Source organism: Carcharhinus amblyrhynchos, chromosome 6 (assembly GCF_965287045.1).
Source record: "Carcharhinus amblyrhynchos chromosome 6, sCarAmb.v2.hapA, whole genome shotgun sequence".
Taxonomy (NCBI): domain Eukaryota; kingdom Metazoa; phylum Chordata; class Chondrichthyes; order Carcharhiniformes; family Carcharhinidae; genus Carcharhinus; species Carcharhinus amblyrhynchos.
In genome coordinates this window covers 41,617,224-41,639,783 of record NC_137329.1, presented here as the reverse complement: position 1 = coordinate 41,639,783, position 22,560 = coordinate 41,617,224, and the positions used below count along the sequence as shown (strand labels likewise).

At 44.1% G+C, this 22,560-nt stretch overlaps 1 protein-coding gene across 2 annotated transcripts in view; it reads right to left on the bottom strand.

Moving 5' to 3' along the window:
- Positions 1-22,560, bottom strand: part of lsp1a (lymphocyte specific protein 1 a) — a 346,256-nt gene that overhangs the window by 117,388 nt on the left and 206,308 nt on the right. For both annotated transcript variants that reach the window (XM_080190298.1, XM_080190300.1), the window contains exon 2: positions 15,713-15,877. In XM_080190298.1, coding sequence (XP_080046424.1) covers positions 15,713-15,877 — 165 coding nt within the window. The remainder of the gene's footprint in view (positions 1-15,712; positions 15,878-22,560) is intronic.

The window sequence follows — 22,560 nt, the reverse complement described above, 5'->3', positions numbered from 1 at the left end:
GGGGGGGGGAGGAGGTGGGGGAGTGTTGTCCAGAACTAAGGGCCATAGTTTGAGGACAGGGGGTAAACCTTGTAGGACTTAGGTGATGAAACATTTCTTCACCCAGAGAGTGGTGCATCTGTGGAATTTACTACCACAGAATGTAGTTAAATCCAAAACGTTGTAATTAGATATAGCTCTTGGGGCTAAAGGGATCAAGGGATATTGGGGGAAAGTGGCATCAGGATGTAGAATTTGATGATTAGCTATGATCAAAATAAATGGCAGAGCAGGTTCGAATGGCCAAATGGCTAACTCCTGCTTCTATTCTTTAATGTTTCTATCAAAGATACCAATTTTGCTACCTCAATTTTGACAAATACTTTTCCTTCACTGGTAATGTGACAACCTCAGTAAAGATAAAAGTACTTAAAAAGGACTGTAAAGTGAAATGGTTAACCTTAACAGATTCTGGACTATAACACCAGCAATTTTCTAAAGTCAATGTGGAGCCACCCATATAGAAAAACTCTTTGCAAGTAATGGCATTTGGCACTGAGAAGTGTTGAAATAATAGAAATTCTTAAATGTTTCCTCAAGGGAAATATTCTTTAAACACCAAGTGCCAACAAGCAGCCTGATTAATAGGAATTCTGGTCCAACAAAAATGCCCCAAAACATTCCTCCCTTCCTGTAACATGACTATAAACCTTCCATGCTTTCAGCAGCTACAACTCAATCAGGGTTGAAGAATTGAATATAATTAGAAAACGACCTAAAAAAACATCAAGGCACACAGTACAGGACGCCAACTGGATTAAGATGTTTACCCACCTTCCCAATAGCTCAGCAAGTAGATCAGTCACACAAAACTGATGTTGCCAGATATAATTGCTAGTTTTTTTTTTGCTGGGTCCGCTCTACAATAACCTTAATTGTGATATATGTGGCCTCAACTCCCTTGGTTGAGGAAAGAACATAAGAACATAAGAAATAGCAGCAGGAGTAGGCCATCTAGCCCTTCAAGCCTGCCCCGCCATTCAATAAGATCATGGCTGATCTGTCGTGGCTCAGTTCCACGTTCCCGCCCTCTCCCCATAACCCTTAATCCCCTCTCTTATCAAAAACCCATCAACCCGTGTCTTAAAAATATTTAGCGAGGTAGCCTCCACCACTTCAACAGGCAGAGGATTCCAGAGATTCACCACCCTTTGAGTGAAGAAGTTCCTCCTCAACTCCGTTCTAAACCGTCCCCCCTTTATCTTGAGGCTGTGCCCCCTAGTCCTACTGTCCTTTGAGCGGGAAGAGTCTCTCCACCTCTATCCTATCCATCCCATTCATCATCTTATACGTCTCAATGAGATCTCCCCTCATTCTTCTAAACTCTAACGAGTACAAGCCTAGTTTATTCAGCCTCTCCTCATAGCTCAACCCCCTCAACTCCGGTATCAGCCTAGTAAACCTCCTCTGCACTCCCTCCAAGGCCAAAATATCCTTGCGTAAGTGCGGCGCCCAAAACTGCACACAGTACTCCAGCTGCGGCCTCACCAATGCCCTATATAGCCGCAGCAAGACCTCCCTACTTTTATATTCAATCCCCGTCACAATGAAGGCCAGCATCCCATTCGCCTTCCTGACCACCTGCTGCACCTGCAGGCTGGGTTTTTGCGACTCATGCACAAAGACCCCGAGGTCCCTCTGCACCGTCGCCTGCTGCAGTTTTTCGCCACGTAAGTAATAATCCTTCCTACCATTATTCCTACCAAAGTGGACTACCTCGCACTTGCCAACATTAAATTCCATTTGCCAGTTCCTGGCCCATTTGCCCAGCCTATCTAGATCCTTCTGTAGACTCTCCACGCCATTTGCCGTTCCACCAATCTTGGTGTCATCAGCAAATTTCGACACCATACACTCGGTTCCCTCCTCCAGATCATCTATATAAATGGTAAATAGCTGAGGCCCCAGCACCGACCCCTGGGGCACTCCACTAGTCACCAACCGCCAATCCGAATAGTACCCATTGACCCCCACTCTCTGCCTCCTATTTGACAACCAATCCTCTATCCACGCTAACACCCTACCCCCAACTCCATGTCCCCTGACCTTCTGCAATAACCTCTTGTGAGGTACCTTGTCAAACACCTTCTGAAAATCAAGAAAGACCACATCCACCGGCTCTCCTCTATCCACCGCCCTAGACACATCCTCGTAGAACTCCAGTAAATTTGTCAGACATGACTTCCCCTTAACGAAACCGTGCTGTGTCTGCTCTATCAAGCAATTCCCCTCAAGATGCCTCGCTATTTCCTCCTTGATGACAGATTCTAACATTTTACCTACAACAGACGTTAAACTAACCGGACTATAATTCCCCGCCTTTTGCCTGGCACCCTTCTTAAACAATGGCGTAACATTAGCCATTTTCCAATCTTCCGGCACTTCCCCGGAATCCAGCGATGTTTGGAATATAACCACCAAGGCATCCACTATCACCTCCGCCATTTCTTTCAGAACCCTCGGATGCATTCCATCCGGTCCTGGGGACTTGTCCACAATCAGCCCCTCCAGTCTGTCGAGCACCGCCTCTCTAGTAATAGTAATGTCATTGAGACCCTCCAGTCCTACCACCGTTCCATCTCTAACACCCGGCAAATTATTCACGTCCTCCTCCGTGAAGACCGAAACAAAAAAGTTATTCAAGACCTCAGCCATTTCCCCATCCCCTACCACTAAGTCCCCCCTCTCATCCTCTAAGGGTCCAACGTTCACCCTAGCCAGCCTCTTCCTTTGTATATATTTATAAAAACTCTTGCTATCCTTTTTTATATTAAGCGCTAGCCCAGCTTCATAGTTTCTCCTACCCTTCTTTATCAACTTCTTTGTCAATCTTTGTTGACATTTAAACCTCTCCCAATCCTCTTCTCGCCCACTACTCTTAGCTACTCTAAACGCCTCCGCTTTTAATTTAACACTTTCCTTCACCTCCTTCGTTATCCACGACTTATTACCTCTCCTCCTACGGTCCTTTTTGACCATCGGAATAAATTTCTGCTGAGCACCAAGAAAGATCTCCTTAAAGATCCTCCACTGCTCCTCAGCAGACCTAACTTCCAACGTGCTCCCCCAGTCCACATTCGCCAATTCTTCTCTCATCCTACCGTACTCCCCTCTGTTCAAACAAAGGACGCGTGTCCGGGAACCCACTTTCTCCTCCTCCATCTGCACCAGAAACTTCACCATACAATGATCACTCTCCCCAAGAGGATCCTTCACCGCAAGGTCCCTAATTCTACCCGTCTCATTACATAGCACCAGATCCAAGATAGCTCGCTCCCTTGTCGGCTCCAACACACTGTTCAAGGAAACTATCCCGGCAGCATTCCAAGAACTCCTCCTCGAGCCCACCGCGTCCAACATGGGTCGACCAATCAATATGTAGATTGAAATCCCCCATAATTACGGCCGTCCCATTCCTGCACGCCGCATTTATTTGCACGTTAACAGCCCGCCCCACCTCCAGATCATTATTCGGGGGCCTATAGACGACACCCACCAGCGTCTTCCTCCCTTTGCTGTTCCTAATCTCTACCTACAACGATTCCACTTTCTGCTCTTTGGCTCCAATATCATCCCTCGCTACCACCCTGATGCTATCCTTAATCAGCAGAGCTACGCCCTCCCCTTTTTCCTCCCGCCTATCCTTCCTAAACACTTGAGACCCCTGGACATTCAGCTCCCAGTCCCTGTCACCTTGCAGCCACGTCTCTGTAATGGCCACCAGATCATATCCATTTGTGCTGATCTGCGCCACCAGCTCATCCACTTTATTCCGAATGCTTCGTGCATTTAGATAAAGTGCCTTCATCCCAGCCTTCACCTGGACCCTATTTGCTGGAACGCCACCAACCATACTCACGCCCCCTACTCCCTTTATTATTGGGACATCCTCGGCCTCTACCCTTACCTGTACCCTCTGCTTAACTTTAGGCCTCGTAATGTCACCTACCCTCGCACCCTCCCCCCCGCTAATTAGTTTAACGCCCTGTCTACAGTCCTCTTTACACGATTCGCCAGGACTCTGGTCCCAGCACGGTTCAGACCAACCCCATCCCGCCCGAACAGGTCCCACCTACCCCAATACTGATGCCAATGCCCCATAAATTCAAACCCATTCCTCCCACACCAATCCCTGAGCCACCCATTCACTTCCTTAATCTTATCAACCTTACGCCCATCTGCACTCAGTTCAGGCAGTAGCCCAGAGATAACCACCTTGTCGGTTCTATTTTTTAATTCCATTCCCAGCTTTTCATACTCCCTCCCCAGATCCTCACTTCGCATTTTGCCTACGTCGCCGGCACCCACATGTACCACAACGACCGGATTCTCACCCTCCCACTCCAGGTTCCTCTGCAGCCCAGATGCGACATCCCAGACCCGAGCACCAGGCAGACAACACACCCTTCTGTGCTCTTTGTCATTGTGACAAAGGACAGTGTCACTACCCTTCACCCCACTATCCCCAATTACTACTACGTTCCTTTTCACCTTCTCTTTGCCTATGTCCTGCTGCATCACTGTACCGTGTGCAGTTTGCTCACCGACCTCACCTCTCTCGTCCTCGTCCAGACTGGAAGCAAGAACCTCAAACCTGTTATGCAGATTGAGAGGCTGAGGCATCCGCTCCCCACCCTCCTTCCTCCTCTCCCTACCCCCCTTCCTCCGCTCCCCACCCCCCTTCCTCCTCTCAGCAGTCCCCTCTTGTTCCTGACCCTTAGAGTTAGCCAGTCCAGGGGGGGTGGATGTCACTTGCACCACATTGACAATGGCACCCTCTCTCCCCCTGATGAGCCTCAGTGTCTGTAGCTCAGAGGCCAGCTCATCTACCTTGAGCTGGAGCTCCTCCAGCAACCTGCACTTACTGCAGACATGGTCACTGGGAAGGACCCTGGGGTCCACCAGTTCCCACATCATACAGAAACAACACATCACATGCCCCTCCATTATTCACTGTAGAAATATTGAAAATTTCCACACGAACTTACCAGGCCCTTTTTCTCCCCAGCCCTTTTGATCTTAAGCCCCAATAGCTCACTCTGCTTCCCTCTCACTCCGCTGCCCGCTGTCTACCCAGGCCTCCTTTTAAACCTGGCGCTGATTTAAAGCCTGCTCCCCCACAACTCCCTTCTAACCACTCCCTCAGAATCCTTAAAGCGGTAAATACAAAAAGCCCGCAAAAATGCTTTTAAATGATTTAAACAGTTCCACAAGGTTAGCTCTTACTACAAAGTGCTTTAAACTTATTTAAACAGGTTTTTAAACAGGTAATTTCTTATCTGTCTCTCTGCTCCTTCACTCGTCTGCTCCAGCAAGCAATTCAGCCTGAATCCTAACTCCTCATTGCAAGGTGTTTGCGTACAAGTGTTGGATGAAGACAACATCTGCTTCATGTAAAAAAAAGTCAAGTGGTTCACCTACACGCAAACTGAATAATGACCATGTGCTTGAGCACCATTGTCTTTGGATAACGGACAAGATAGAAGCCCTACAGAACAGGAGGAGGCCATTTGTTCCATTGAGCCTGCACCGACAACAATTCCATCCCAGCCCTATCTCTGTAACCCACACATTTACCCTGCTAAACCCCCTGAGACTAAGGGGCAATTTAGTATGGACAATCCACTTTTGGATGTGCAAAAAACTGTCTAACTCGAGGCAATTTTAATTCAGCAGCCATGACAGGGACCATCAGCAAACTATTTCACTGACTGTCTACACTTCCCGCTGCCTTGGCAAAGCAGCCAGCCTGATTAAGGGCCCCACACACCCTGGACATTGTCTTCCACTGGGAAAAAGTCTGAAGTCATGTACCAACCAACACAACAGCAGCTTCTTCCCTGTTGCCATTAGACTTTTGAGTGGACCTACCCTGCATTAATTGATTTTCTCTACACCCTAGCAATGACTGTAACACTACATTCTGCATTTTCTTGTTTTCTTCTCTATGTACAGTATGCTTTGTCTGTATAGTGCGCAAATACTTTTCGCTGTATGCTAATATATGTGACAATAATAAATCAAATCATTGGGGCATCATTAGTGAGCAAAATACTCACATGAAACAATTAAGATTAATGTTTTCCACAAGTAATTATGGAAGAATAATCCAGAATTAACAAAATACCTTGGCTCACTCTTTTCCTGCTCTTTACCGAGGCTAGTATCAACACTCCAATTGCTGCAACAACTAAGAATGCTTCAAAGCATTGGGTAGATATTGAAGCCAGATATTCCTAGAGTCTGATATTTCTGCCCACCTTCCCGCTCCCCTCTGCCCCCCAAAAAGGGGAAAACAGTGCAGCCAACATAAATTAGACCCAATCAATGCTCGAAGTTCCTGTCTTGGAGCAGACGGTGAAGGCCCTCAGGTGCAGGTCTGCTTCCTGACAGGCCTTAACACTGACGGAAGTAGCAAGCATTTGAAAATACTGGAGATGCTGGAAATACGAAACAAACACAGAAAACGCTAGCAGCGCTCAGCGGGTCAGGCAGCATGTGTGGAGAAAGAAACGAGAGTTAACAGTTGAAGTTGATTACTTTTCATCAAAACTTCCATTGCTGAGACATTAACACTATGTTTCTCTCCAAAGACGCTCCAAGACCTCTTGAGTATTTCCAGCATTTTCTGTTTGTGTTGCAGGAAATTTAAATGTGCCTGAAGCATGTTTCTAGCCATTGGCATCAGAGCCTTCTTCAGAACTTGACTGCAGGTAAAACTGGTCTCTATGAGGTGACAATACAAAATTACTGAAGAAATAACCTGCTATATGACCAAAAGTGTTTTATTCCCTCAACTTGTAACTCCTTATCTGCTGAAATTGCAAATTTGTGTTGAGAATAGGATTGTGGTTTGTTGTGTATTTCCTTTAATATTAATTAGCACCTTCCACAGAGAAAATGAAAAATATATTTTTTAAATAATTGACAAGTGAAGACATCTTCAGAAACAGCGAAACAGCTCTGCTCTCAGTACATCCTTAACCCACCAGAACTCAAACTAGCACCAGATTTGACATTAGGGCAACACACACATTTCTTACGGGCAAATCATGTTTACTAACTTGAGTATTTTGATTTATGTGGTGCATATGGACTCGCAGAAGGCATTTAAGAAAGAAAGAACAGGGCATAATAGGCTCATCAGCAAATGTAAAAATTGTGATGCGATTCCTTTTGGGAGGAGAAACAATATAAAATAAAAAGATAAATTCTAAAGAGGGTGGCAGGAGGAGAGGGATCTGGGTGTAAGTATGAGTGCACAAATCGTTGCAAGTGGCAGAGTAGATTTCAGAGTGGTCAATAAGGCATTAAAAACCTAAGGTGGGATTTTCCTGCCTTTCCTATTGGCAGGATCTTCCAGCCCTGCCAACCTTGACCCTGCCATGGGTTCCCCAGTGGTGAGATGATCAAAATGTTATAGTCTTCAGTGGAGCCAAAAGATTCTGGCAGCAGTCAACAGCGAGTTGCCTCCACTGAGGTAAAACCCACTGCAGGGCTTGGGGGCTGGAGAATTTTGCCCTTTGATTACAAAAGCAAGGAGGTTATAGGGAGCCTTTACAGAACACCAGTTTGGTGTCAACCAGAGTATTCTGTTCAATTCAGGGTATCACACTTTAAGAAGGGTTCAGAAAGAACACTTCAGCAAGAATGCTCCCAGGGATGAGGTTAGAGGGATAGATTAGAAAACCTGTTCTCCTTAGAGAAGGCTGAGAGGAGATTGGATATATTTGCTCAAAAACATAAGGGTGCTGGAAGTCTGGATAGGGAGAACATGTTCCCATTGGTAGAAGCCATCAAGGACCAGAGGAGAAAGTGGAATTGGCAGAGTTGCTCTTGCAGAGAGTGAGTGCAGAAATTATGGGCCAAGTGACCTCCTTTAGTGCTCTAAACATTCTACAATTCAATATATAGGCCTCTGCCCTAAACATCTGGTACTTTCAGTTGGTCTCAAGTCACACCATCCCTCTGTGTTCTCACCACTTTACTGGCATCATGGTCTAGAGAATTAATACTTCCTTCTTCCCCACTGGATGAGGAAAATTCAGGGGAAAAAATTATATTTCAGAGACAATTATCTAGCATTAAATATTGGCTTAATTCAAAAGAGGGCATTAAAATTCAGCAAGATCCTAACTGGCAATTTTTTGGGTTTGTTTGAAATAAATTCCAATTCTTATCTGAAAAGGCTGCTATTCAAGGTAGAATTTGATCTGTGAGCTAGCTTGACTCACTTCACAGTCTCACTTCTGGGTCAAAGAGGCTCGGTCGATAAATTCCTGCTACAATTTTGAGCACGTAGTCTCAGCAGACACTTTACTGTCGTATAGAAGACCTGTCAGCTGAGGTAGACGCAAATGTCGCCATGACATTATTTAAAGAAAAGCATCAAAATATCCTGCTTCTCCTTAAATTAAACATCTCTTGTTTACTTATCTGCTTCTCACTTTTGCCATGTGCTTGCTGGCTGCTACGTTTGACTACACCTCTAAGTTACTCATCATGCTGATTTGTGAATACATCACCATTTTCTTCTTCAATGATGGATCAAAATTCTGGAACACTCTCCCTAACAACACTTTGGATGTGCCTACACACATACATCTTCTCAAGGGCAATTGTGGCTGGGTAATAAATGCTGGCGTTGCACACATTCCATGATTTTAAAAGATAATCTCTTGGCTTCACTATATTCAGAACAATTGTTTAGGCAGTAACTGGTTTCTTTCTTCTCTCTTTACCTCACAAAAAAGGCCATTTTTCATGTGAAAATCTGGATTGAGCAGGCTTGCATTCAATATTATTCAAAGGCAGGGGCACCAGACAGCCAACCTCAACCTCATCCAACACCCACACATGTTCACTTTACTGAATTCAGGTCATCCGGATCCCAAGCACTTCCACTGAACTATGCAGTTAACCACTTCCTTCAACTGGGAATCACTTATGAGGAAGTTACAGGTTAAAGGGTTAGAAGTTATACACAGTACATTCACACTAAGGGGAAAAAAACCGCGGGACTCTCATGGCATTGATATACGGCACAAAATAGGCAAATAGCACTACCTTTGAGCCATTTATTTGACTGTGTAGAAGGAGTGAGCAGAACAGCAAATTCTTGGCAATGATAGTAATGGAGAAAGTGGGACAGAAGGATGCATTCACCTGTAGCGATACCCTGTTGCTGATTAGCTTTTCATCAGTGGGTTTGATGGCAATTTTGTTTATTTAAGCTACTGCAGCACACTGAGGCACCATTCTTTAAAAAAAAGGACACATGGAATGCACCGCCGAAACAAGAATTGTAACAGCTGCCCCATCTTCTACTTAGCTGCGTAACATTTGACTTTGTAATGAAGCTTTTATATATTTGCTGACTGTATATTAGGTTGATTGGCCAAGCAAATTGACCCTTGGTGTCAAAGGCATTAACAAGGTAACTGCGTGAGGTTACGGGGTTAGGGTCTGGGTGGGATTGTTGTCAGTGCAGGCTTGATGGGCTGAATGGCCTCCTTCTGCACTGTAGGGGTTCTATGATATATATTTTTATATGTATCCTCATGGCTAATTTCTAAAATTTTAAACACTGAACAAAGGCTCTATTAAAGAGGCTGAAGCGTCATCTGTGTGTGACCCTCAAACAACAGGAGCAGTTTTGCATGATCCTTGCAATAGCTAGAGACCCTAATGACCCTCGGTGGGCTGTAGAGACCAAAATCAAAGGGAACTATATACTTCACATGGTAGGCCAGGCCAAATGGTGTCAATTCATCTGCTAGGACAAAGGACGCAGATAAAAGGGATACACACCTTCTGTCAAAGCCTATGTGAAGAGCTGGGAGCAATGTGACAATCCCCCCAGTTGGTGGAACCAGTAATGTTGTCTTGCAGAACTGCAAAGCTCATCTGTCATTTTTTTTCCATCCATCAAGCAGCAACACAGAAAAGGGGCCCATGCCAGAATGCCTGGCCCCTTCTACACTGTTTTGACTGGAACTTCTGTAACATCACCTCCAAGACTGATACATCTATTCCTGCTCATCACTTCATGGCAGTCAACTCTACTGGAAAAGTGAATGATCCAGCATCACTTCAGTGCTGACCTCTGAGAAGGAACGCACCACTGGACTTTGATTTTGGACTCATGTGAAACAATAATTCTTTCCCTGTGTTCTTTGACCTGTAAAGCTTTCTTTCACTATCCCTCTTTTACTGCTCGAGTGCCAGCGACAGTCCCTCCCCATCTGAGTGTAAAAAATAAATTAACCCTCTGAGTTTATCCTATCTGGGGTTTGCTGTAGGATTATTCACTGGATCACACCAAAACCAAAGGGTTGGGAAATACTCCTGCTTCAACGGGAGGGTTTGGGTTGTGGGAAGGGCGGAGAGCAATTTCAGCTCATGGATGGGTGGTGAGAGCAGAAATCAGGACTGTTTAAATTATGTGTTTTTTTTAACATTCGTTCATGGAATTTGGGCATTGCCCATCAACTGAGTGGTTTGCTTGGCCATTTCAGAGTCAGAGTCAATCACATTGCTATGGTACTGGGAGTTACGAGGCCAAACCAGGTAAAGATGGTAGATCAAATCAGAGGGTGTTTAATGATAATAGTTCATGGTCATCAATAGACTTTGGGCCCGATTTTACCATTTTCATTCTAAGTGCTGAATCTGGGCATAATGCAATCAGATTTAGAAATCAGGCACCCTCATATGCACTCAGCCTGAAAAAAAATTGCCAGTCCCATTCGTGCTCTGGGCAGGGCTTAGCACACCTGAAATGATCGGAGCTCTGAACTGCACATGCGCAGTTAGAAAAAGAATTTGACACAGCGTGTCTGTGTCAGATCACTCCCGGGCTGCAGAAAAATGGGAGCAATGGTGCCCACACACATCACTGTCCCCCTCATCAACCCACCCCCTACTACCCACACACATCACTGCCCCCCCTTATCCACCCCCCCCACTACAGGCCGATCACCACCCCTGTCCCCCTCTTCCCCCCACTGATCGCCTGCAGAGTGGCAGCGAAATGTCCTGCCCCTCCCCCACCAGAGATCCAATCCCCCCCACACCAGTGAGCGATCAGGCCTCCCTCCTCATCCCCCACCTCCCAGACAATGATCTGTCCTCACTCCCCTCCCCCCTACCACTGATCTGAGTTAGGGAGCCGTTGGAAGCACTGAATGTGCTCTTCAGCAGCTGGAGGGCCTGATTCAGACTTTTATTTAGCAGGTTCATTACGGTGCAGTTCTGGATTGGCAAGCATGGTGGTAAAGGGGAAACTGCTGATAAAGTTGGGCAGGCAGTTCATTAGTTCAATTTAAATGCATGCGAATGCATTTAAATCACCGTTGCGCCCGTTTTGGGCACGAAGTGGATCACTGCCATTCCTGGGTTTTGGTAAAGTGGCAATCTGCGCTGACGCGGATCACACTAATGGCCTCATACTTAATTTTACCATATTTTTGTGCCCAAGAATGGGTGCAATGCAATGGTAAAATTGGGCCGTGTGTTAAATTCCAGATTTTTATTGAATTTAAATTTCACCATGTACCATGGTGGGATTCAAACCCACATTCCCACAGCATTGCCCTGTGTGTCTGGATTACCAGGGCAATACCACTACTCCACCTCCCAATGCGTGGGGGAAAATACAAAAGGCTAATGGCTGTAAAGATAAGTTAAAAGCCAGGAAGGTTTCTGACTGCAATCCAGTGGTGCTAGCACACTAAAACACAGATTACACACAGCGAGAGGATTAGGCTGGGCCAATCAAGGTGGTACACACGAAGGAGAGCCACGCTGACGAGGTACCAGAGAAGAGACGATGCCTGATAGCAGTCTAAAAATTTTGCTTTCATCCCCAGGGCAGCAGTCTGGCAAGTGGAGCAGAACCAGCCATTGTAGAATGGCAATTCCGCTCCAGAAGTTAACAGACCAGAGCCAAAGAGAAAATCCATCTCCCCGCCCGATTATCATGGTTTGATTTAATGCAGTTTTCCAGATTTATCTTTTTTATATTCTTTATGTACCTTTTAATGTGTACAAGGCATTAATATAAAACTGAACACAAATCAATAAACTCAAGTCAGCAAGTTCACAAGGACAGACGTAAAAAACTAAAAAATTATTGATTCACTAAGTGGTTTTCATTTGAGGTCAGCTATAGAAGATAGCGTAATGGAAGCTTCAATGTGCATTTAACCAGTGCTAGTTCCAACCAGGTAAAGGTTAGAGCAATATTGCCTGCCCGAAATTGAAGGCTATGATTTAAAAACTTCAATAGCATTGTTCACCTCCTTTGCATAGTTTTTCTATCAGTCAGTAATGAGAATAAAAGCTGCTTTATATTTGCAGCAAATTTGTCATTTGAATGCCAGTTGTGGTTCAGTTGTAGCACTCTCACCTCTGAGCTGGAAGGTCATGTGCTCAACTCCTGCCCCAGAGACTTAGGCACATAAATCTTGGCTGGCACTACCATGAAATAATGAGGGAGCAGCCACCTTTTGAGTGAGACATTTGCCATCTGCTCTTTTGAGTGGAAGCGAAAAAAAAAGGCACGGCAGATGTCTGGTTATTTATTTCATTGATGTTTGCTGGACCTTGCCGCACATAAATTAGCTTCTGTGTTTCCTACATTACAACTTTGGTTATGTAACACTTGGGACAATGTTAAGCTGTACAAGCATATGCCTGTTCATATGTCAGAGTCCTCCTTTTCTAGTTTTCTTCCTTTCTTAAAATTACAAAGCCAATGTGCAGAGCAGACAGGGAAAGCCCTTAACCCATTTCTTTGCTTGCTCCAAAATCCAATTCAAGTTGAATTCATTTCATGGTGTCCACAGAGACAGGCAAGACCCAATCTTTGGGCATCTATCCAACTGCCACTTTCTAATTACATAGCAGTTTTCCAATTTGCTCTTTGGTCAGATTTAGCCAACTATAGGTCACCTTGGTCTAGCACAGGTCAAAAGGGCTCCTCCCCTGCTTTTTTTTTCCCCCACACCATATTGTATCTAATACCCATTACTCTTTATCCTAATTCCGTTCTGAAATTTTTTTTGTATCCACAAACATGTGCCATTTTACTCGAGTGTCGAGATGATGCTGCTGTACCTGCATTACAGGACAGACTTTGATTTACCTGGAGCCCCACAATGTGCAGGTAGAGAAGTCACCTATTATTCACCAGACAGCCTCCCCTACTAATACTGCACCCTGTCATTGTGGTGGTGAACATTGAGACATCCATCCTTAAGCCCATGCCTGCAAGGTGCCCATGCCTTACTTGGACTTCTATCAACCCCCATCTGGAGGCAGTGAGCACCACAACTTACACTACCCCCTCACAGATGGTGGGGGGTGTTGGGCAGGGAGGAGATGGGTGGAATGAAACAGAAAATGCTGGATAAACTCAGCTGGACCAGCAGCACCTGTAGAGAGAGATGCAGCGTTAACATTTTGAATCCATATGACCCTTCTATAGAACTCACCTTTCCAGTACATCATGTGCTGTCCCTTTGACCCCTTGTTTGTGTTTCATGCAGCCTGGTTGTGATTATAGCATCCCTCCCCTGGGTCTTCCTTAATAAAGATTATAGCATCTTTATAGGATGCTATAATGATATAGCATCCTTGCCCCTCTGCAAGTAATAATGAGTCTTCACCCTTCCCCCATCATTGCACAGCTCTCCTTCCACATAACATCCCTTGTCTTCATCAGGTCACACCCCTAGCTGGAAGCAGTCTGCCCAGGAGAGTGGTGTACATTATTAGGAGCAGAACAGCACTATGGCAGAAAGGCTTTGTTGCGCTCACCTTGAAGTCTCTTGCAAACTGAGCACCATCTTATGCATGCCACTCTATCAGATCAGGTTTTAGATTGACATAATTTCTCACTGCCATGCCACAAAATTGGAAGGCCTTGTAGAGTGCCAAAAGGCAATTAATGCAAATGACGATCATGCCACCAACCAGCAGGAACACTGGCCTACCAATAATTTGCCTCTGCAAGAACTGCAATGTTAACTTATTCCGGTGGTTGGCAACTTTTTGGTTCCTGCTAGATTCTCCACTCCAGTCTGTCTCCAAATCCGCCACAGGCAGGATGGAAAAATTCCACTCAGCGTTTCCTGTGTAGACCTCTGCGTGCTGGCAGCACATATCAACTGCTCTTCCCAAAGGGAATTTACACTATTTTTTGCAAAATTATTCCTTCACAGGATTTGGGCATTGCTGGAAAGGCCAACATTTATTGTCCATCTCAAGTTACCATTGAGAAGATGATGTTGAGCTCTGTTCTGAAGTCCAATTGAGTGGCTTGCACTTCAGAGGACAGTGAATAATCACATTGCTGTGGTTCTACAGTCACGTATTAAAGTTTATTTATTAATGTCACAAGTAGGTTTACATCAACACTGCAATGAAGTCTCTGTGGAAAAAAAAAAATCACCTAGTGGCCACAATCTGGCACTTGTTCGGATACACAGAGAATTTAGCATGGCTCTGTCCTGTAATCCAGGTACAGCATCATCATCTCAACACTCAAGTAAAATGGTACATACTGGTGGATCCAAAAAAAGATATTTCAGGATGGAATTAGGATAAAGAGTAATGGGTATTAGATACAACATGGTGTGGAAAAAGGGCAGGCGAGGACCCCTATTGACCTATGCTAGGCCAAAGTGAGATCTTTCATTCTACCAATTCTTTCGGACTGTGGGAGGAAACAGGAGCACCCGGAGGAAACCCAAGGAGAACATGCAGGATCGCACAGATAGTGACCCAAGCCAGGAATTGAACCCAGTTCCCTGGTAGTGTGAGGCAGCAGTGCTAACCACTGTGTCACCATGCCGCCTGCTAGATTCCCATATTGTTCATTTTGACTAAGGGTGGCAGATTTCCATCTCTAAAGGATATTCAATAACCAGATAGTTTTTGTACAATAATTTTATAGTTTCCTCCTCTTCATTACTGATACCAGTTTTTCTTCCCCCAAGTCCAACTATATTTAATTAATTGGATTTTAATTCTGTAGTTGTCGTGGTGGAAGCATTTAATCCAGGCTTCCGGAAATCTCATCCTGTAACATAACCATCGAGTTCCCTTAATTCTACCATGTATCATTTGCAGTTCTTTGATGGGAACATGGAATTACAAAATGTTTTCCATGATTTCAGTCCTGAAATTGATATATATTTTTGATATTGAAGTTACCTTCTCACATCCGTGGTGTCAATAGGAAGAGGGTTTCCACCCATTCACGCAGAATAAGTGACCCTTTTTTCCCCTATTTGAAAACACGAGTGAAATTGAAAGCACTCATTCTTATCATATATACATACCAGCAGTCTGGAAATGGGTATGGCTGTACACCAGCCTGCTTTTTAAGTGGAGGAGCCAAAGGCAGGTATCCTGACATGTCGAGGAAGAATAATCTGGGCCTGTAAATGTTAACTTGGGACAAAGATGTACAGAATTGTTTCACCTTTCAACTTCCCCAAGAACAACAACGTTAATAAACTAGAGAGCTATCATTTCACAAGATCATTAACTGCTAAATTTTAGCAGTATTAGTCCACACATGCGCCTTTATCTGTAACTCGCACTGTAATTGTTGGGCATTCAGTTCTTTGAGATATTTTTAATGTGTTTATACTGAAGGACCTACTGATTTTCCTCGGTTGTTGTGAGGCTCTCAAATACTGGTGTGGATGAGGTGCTGCTAGTGAAGGAGCCATTGTCATCCTGGTCATAGCGTTTCTCTTCACGCGCTCGCCGGCGTCGCTCACGAGCTATCTCCTCCTCATCTTCCATGCTTCTCTGTGCAGTCAGCCTATTAGAAAACAGCAGCGTGATCAGTAATACCAAATTAATCGATTGATAGTAACTGGCAAAAGAACTAAAGGGAAGATGACAATAAACTTTGTTTACACAATGAAGAAATTTAGGATGAAATACTTTTCCCATAACTGCATTAATTACAAAAAGGCAATCTCTTCCCTTGAAAAGCAAAGAGGAATCCATTTGTTTGCAAATTCCAAATCTCAAATTAGGGTTGAACTCATGGCATAAGATTGTCATCTCTCTCCAAAGGCAAATAAAAAGTGTTGTCAAACCTTTCTTTCGTCAAGTGGGCTCTCACGCATTGCATCCTTTGCATGTTGCTGACGACAGTGATCTCAACTTCTGATATCTACTATCTCAGAATCACAATATCCTCATCACAGAATGCCTTTCCGTTCATCTTCATATCAGCCAAATTTGGAGACCTTACATTTTTGTTCCTTCCTCTAGTTTATTAATATAAATGGTGAACAATTGTGGGCCATGATCTGATCCCTATGGTACTCCACTGGTCATATTTTCCCACTCTGATAAGGACCCATTTATACCAATTCTGTTTTCTATCCGACAGCCAGTTTTCAATCCATGCTAACACACTCCAATTCAATGGGCTTTCATTTTTTTGCACCCGTCTCTTATGTGGCACTTTGCCAAATGCCTTTTGGAAATTTAAATGTAGCATATCTACAGGTTCCCGTCTATCTACTCTCCCTGTTACAGCCTCAAAAAATTCAAGCAAATCTGTCAAATATGATTTACTTTTCATAAAACCCATGTTGACTTGGTTTGATTATATTCAGTTTTCCTGAACGATTAGCCATTTCCTCCTCAACTCATAGTAGATGTCAAACTAACTGGTCTGTCTTTCTTCCCCTTTTGAACAGGGGAGTCACACTGGCTGTTTTCCTCTGGTACCTTCCCGGAATCTCGCACGTTACAAAAAATTCCAGCCAATGAGTCCACTAACTCTGCAGCCACTTCCATTAAAACCCTAGAGTACAGTTGATCAGGTCCTGGTGACTTGCCTCCTTTCAGCCCCTCAAGTTTCTTGAGTACACTATCCATTGTGACTGGGAGTTTTGTAAGTTCATAGAATCTTTATAGTGTAGAGGTTGGCCATATGGCCCATTGAGCCTCGGCCGACAACGTTCCCACCCACCCAGCCCCCATCCACATAATTCCAAGTATTGTGTACAATTCTGGTCACCACACTACCAGAAGGATGTTGATGCATTGGAAAGGCTGCAGAAGAGATTTTGCTGGTTTGGAGGATATGCAGTATGAAAAAAAAAGGTTGAACAATCTTGGATGGTTCTCATTGGAATGGAGGAGGATAAGGGCTAGAGGTTTACAAGATTATAACAGGCTTAGATAGAGTGGATAGTCAAGAGTCCTTTCCCCAGGGCCAAAGGATCAATTACTCGGGGGGGGGGGGACAACATTTGAAAGTGTGAGAGGGAAAGTGTAAAAGAGACATAAAGGGCAAGCTTTTCACAGAGGGTGATGAATGCCTGAAACACTGCCAGAGGTGATGGTGGAAGCAGATTCTGTAACAACATTCAAGAGGCATCTGGATAGATACATGAATAAGCAGGGAATAGAGGGATATGGACCACAGAGGCAAGAAAATATTAGAGAGGCATCTGTATTGGCACAGACTTGGTGGGCCGCAGTGCCTATTCTTGTGCTGTTTTGTTTCTTTTTTAACCCTTAAAATTTATTTATTAGTCACAAGTAAGGCTTATATTAACACTGCAATGAAGTTACCGTTAAATTCCCCTAGTTGCCACAGACCAGTGCCTGTTCGGGTCAATGCATCTAACCAGTATATCTTTCAGAATGTGGGAGGAAACTGAAGCATCCAGAGGAAACCCATACAGACATGGGGAGAACATGCAAACTCCACACAGACAGTGACCCATGCCAGGAATCGAACCCAGGTCCGAGGCACTGCGAGGCAGCAATACTAACCACTGTCACCCTACCATGCTAATGTCCCTGACACCAAATGGCCAATCAGCCCAACCTGCACATCTCTGGACTATAGGAGGAAACCACAGCACCTGGAGGAAACCCATGAAGACATGGGGAGAACATGCAAACTTCACACAGACACAGTCATCCGAGGCTGGAATTGAATCTGGATCCTGGCAATGTGAAACAGTGATGCTAACCACTGCACCACACCCTACCATGTTGTTTGAAATCAATACATCTGGTGTCTTAGGGACACTTCCATGGTGAAGACTGATGCAAAAGATGTTCACATACCTGCCATTTCTTTGTCTGCTGTTATCAATTCTCCAGCCACATTCACATACCTGAGCCACCCACTTCCTATTTATATATCCATTGAAACTCTTACTGTTTGTTGTTATGCTGCATGTAAGTTTTTCTTGAAATTTACTTTCTCCCTTTTTATGAGCTTTTTAAGTGCTTTACTGCTGGAACTTAAATCTTCCCAATCCTCTGGTCTAGCACTATCCCTTGTTACTCTGTATATCCTACTTTTCAATGTAGCATGATCCTTGACCCTCTTTATTAACCACAAAGTTTGCCTTTCTCTCTCTCCCCTCTTCGTGGAATCCCTCTCTTTGACAGGGATAAACTCCTGCACAGCATTTTGGACCAGCTGTTTGAATGTCTGCCACTGTTCATTTCCTTACCTGTATCTTAGCTTGTTTACCCAGTTCACCTGAGACAACTACTCCCTCCTATCATTAGAACTGCCCTTACTTAAGCTGAAGATACTAGTTATGGACCTAAGGGAATTGGCTTTGATTCTTTTGCCTGAATAAAGTAGAGCAGCAGTAGGTCAGCCAGGCTCTTGATTACTAACAGACGTGTATTTGGGAAAATATAATCAGAGTGTACTTAAGTGCCACAATTAATGTCTATCATTGGAGTATTAAGAATGACTTAATCTAAACAAGACCACCCGAGCTGGGACACAAGCACTCATCAACATACGATTGCAAATGATTAAAGACTTTGCTGTTCATTACTTAACTAAAATGCTTTCATTTTTGCCATGCAGATTCGTAGAAGCAGGACCATTTCTCCAAGTATTTTATGATTTGATACATCAGTTAGCTACAGTTACAGAGCCGCGGGTGGTTATAAAGGCAAAAAGAAAACAAAACATTTGCATTTAAATACTAGCTTTCAAGGCCTCAGGACATAACAAAGTGCTTTGGAATCTTTCAAAGCCACCCAAGAGGGCAGACAGGGCCTCCAGTTACTGCCTCATCTAAATGACAAACACCTCCAACAGTGGAGTACTTCCTCAGAACTGCAAAGGAGAATCAACCTCGATTTTTGTGCTCAGGTCCTGGAGTGGGACTTGAACTCTCAACCTTCTTCTGATTTAAAAGTCGAGAATGCTGCCCACTGAGCCACAGCTGACTGACTGATGTAAACAAAATATGATAAAAAGGAAAGAAAGAAAGAGGAAAATTTTCCATTATGGCCTCAGGACATCTCAAAATGCCTCACTGAAAATTAATTTCTATGGTGTTACCATCACTGAACCCTTGGGGTTACCACTGACCAGAAACTCAACTGGGCTCACCACACGAACACAGTGGCTACAAGAGGTCAGAGGCTAGAAATGCTGAGGCAAGTAACTCACCTTCTGATTCCCCAAAGCCTATTCACCATCTATAAGGCACAAGTCAGGAGTATGATGGAATACTTCCCACTTGTCTGAATGGATGCAGCTCCAACAACACTCAAGAAATTTGACTCCATCCAGGACAAAACAGCCCACTTATTGGCACCACATCTACAAACATCCACACACTCCACCACCAACACTTAGGAGCAGCAGTGTGCACTATCTACAAGATGCACTGCAGCAATTCACCAAAGATCCTTAGACAGCACCTACCAAAACCACGACCACTTCCATCTAGAAGGGGGAGGGCAGCAGATACATGGGAACACCACCACCTGCAGGTGCTGCTCCAAGCCACTCTCCATCCTGACTTGGAAATATATTGCCATTCCTTTGCAGTTGCTCGTTGCAAATCCAGGAATTCCCACCTAATGGCATTGTGGGCCAACTCACTGCACATGGACTGCAGCGATTCAAGGCGGCAGTTCATCACCATGTCCTCAAGTGCAACTAGGGATGGGCAATAAATGCTGGCCAGCCACCGGTGCTCATGTCCCAAACATGAATTTTTAAAATAGTTTTTGATGTTTAAGCACTATTGTTTTTGATGCAAATATGGTCACCAATTGTGATTCCGCATAAAGAAATGAGAACTTGCATTTCTGATATCAATATTCACGACTGGAATCTATTATCCAATAAACTTACAACAATTAACATCCTATTTTTAAAATCCTGCCAGACATTTTCAAAGCTGGACAATTCAAAAATAGCAGGGAGCTGGTGGAATGGTCCCCTAATCTCCTAAACCCAACCACCTGATTATCACTAAAAGCAAAATACTGCAGATGCTGGAAACACTCTGGCAGAGATGATTTAGAGGTCAACGACTTGAAACACTGGATGGAATTTAGTTGTGACGATGTTGGTCCCACTTACCAGTGGTGGAAGCCTCAAGTTACCTTTCCATAGGGAGGTCTGACACTACACTGGGCTAATTGGATTTGATTTGTTATTGTCACATGTATTGGGGTAAGCAAACAGTATTGTTTCTTACATGCTATATAGACAGAGCATACCTTTCATTGACTGTATAGGGAAAAAGGAAAGGATAGGGTGCAGAATATAGTATTACAGTCTTAGCTGGGGTGCAGAGAAAAATCTTGGGTACTCCCCATGGACGGTCTCCCACTGAATGAAGAAATTCCCAATGACCAAATCTGCCCTGATGTTGCATTCACAGAATAAGAGCATCAGCAAATACGTCAGTGTAGGCACAAAATAAATACCTGCAACAAAGTATAAATCTTTGTCATCCCCACAGAATTCTCACAATTGTTATGGTCCCTTCCGGTATATTCCCCATCTTGCCTCTCAGCTGGAATACTATGTCATGACCAATATGCAAATCTGTCATCTCACTCAAATGAGTGTTTTTCACACGTACATCTTGGCAGTATTAACAGGCCTCAGAACCATCAGGAGCATCACTGAACAGTCTAAACATATCCATTTCTTCAACAGGGGTCGATGAATAAATCAGTGTCAGCAACTTTGCCAGATCTTTTCCTTTCCTTTGCCCAACCCTGCATCGAGAGTCCTACATGGCACCATGGTTGTGATCAATTAACGCCTTCCAGACCACTGATCAAAACCTGGCAGCTTCCTGATGTATACAGTTCAACCCACACCACGCAATAAATTTACCTAAAGGCACAGTACACAATTTGACAATTACCATCTGTGACACAAATCCTAACGCCTTTACACAAACTTACACTATGAAAAACAGTTTGCATGTGGTGGGGCCTGAATATTGTGGCTTGACAAAAATCAAGAGTCAGGCATCTGCTTTGGCTGTACTGGTACCTGTAGAAGTAAGTCAGGCTTCAGAGTGGAGCATGAAAATCTAGGCTGACACTTCAGTGCAGTAGAACATGTGGTATTTCAGGTGTGACAAACTGGACCACTCTACCCTCTCAGATCAACGTGAAAGATCCCACAGTACCATTTTGCAGAAGGGAATTTCACGAAGTTGTCCTGACAACATTTATGCCTCAATCACATTACTGAAACAGATCAATGATGTCTGATCAGTAGCAGGTTGATGTTTGTGGGAGTCCACTGTGTATAAATTGTCTGCTGTGTTAAGTTTATAAGTTGAAGTTTATTTATCAGTGTTACAAGTAAGTGTACATTAACACTGCAACGAAGCTACTGTGAAAATCTCCTAGTTGCCGCCCTCCTGCGCCTGTTCGCGTACACTGAGGGTGAACTTAATTTGGCCAATGCACCTAATCAACATGTCTTTCGGACTGTGGAAGGAAACCAGAGCACCCAGAGGAAAGCCACACAGACACAGGGAGGATGTGCAGACTCCACACAAAACAGTGGCCCAAGCCAGGAATCAAACCTGGGTTCCTGGTGCTGTGAGGCAGCAGTGTTAACTACTAGGCCAACATATCACCCATTTCCTAATCATCGCTCTGATCATCTGGAGGTTGTGAAAGGTGTTATGTAAAAGCAAGTCTTCTCCTCTACCGTTACTTTAGAAGAATTGTAGCTCCTTACATAGGGTTCTTGGGTCCCCCATTGAGCTCGCTCTGTCCCAATACTGTTTCATTGACTCAGCAGGAAATTTCATACTGAGCATCTCTATGGAGTCCTTTCATTAAACATTTGGAGACTAATTCATTTGCAGCTTACCACAAATGGTGCAGTGGAAAGATGCGCCACTTGGAATGGTATTGACCCAAGTGCAGCAAGAAGCTCCAAAGTCTGCCCTTGTTCAGTTGACCTCAGCCCAGAAGATAAAAGATGTTATGTTATAAGAAGCTATTGTCAAGAAAAGCTCAGTACACCTGTTGGTAGTATAACATTCACTGTGCTCACGTTAAGTGTGTCCACTTTGGTGAGGCACTGGATGAATACTGGAACCATAGCCCAATCCAGGCAAAGATGGAAGAAATTTGAAGGAAAAAATTGATTTGCTCTTGGTGAACAAGATTGTATACAAAATGGTCAAGTACCTCACCGGATATGTTCCCATATTCACA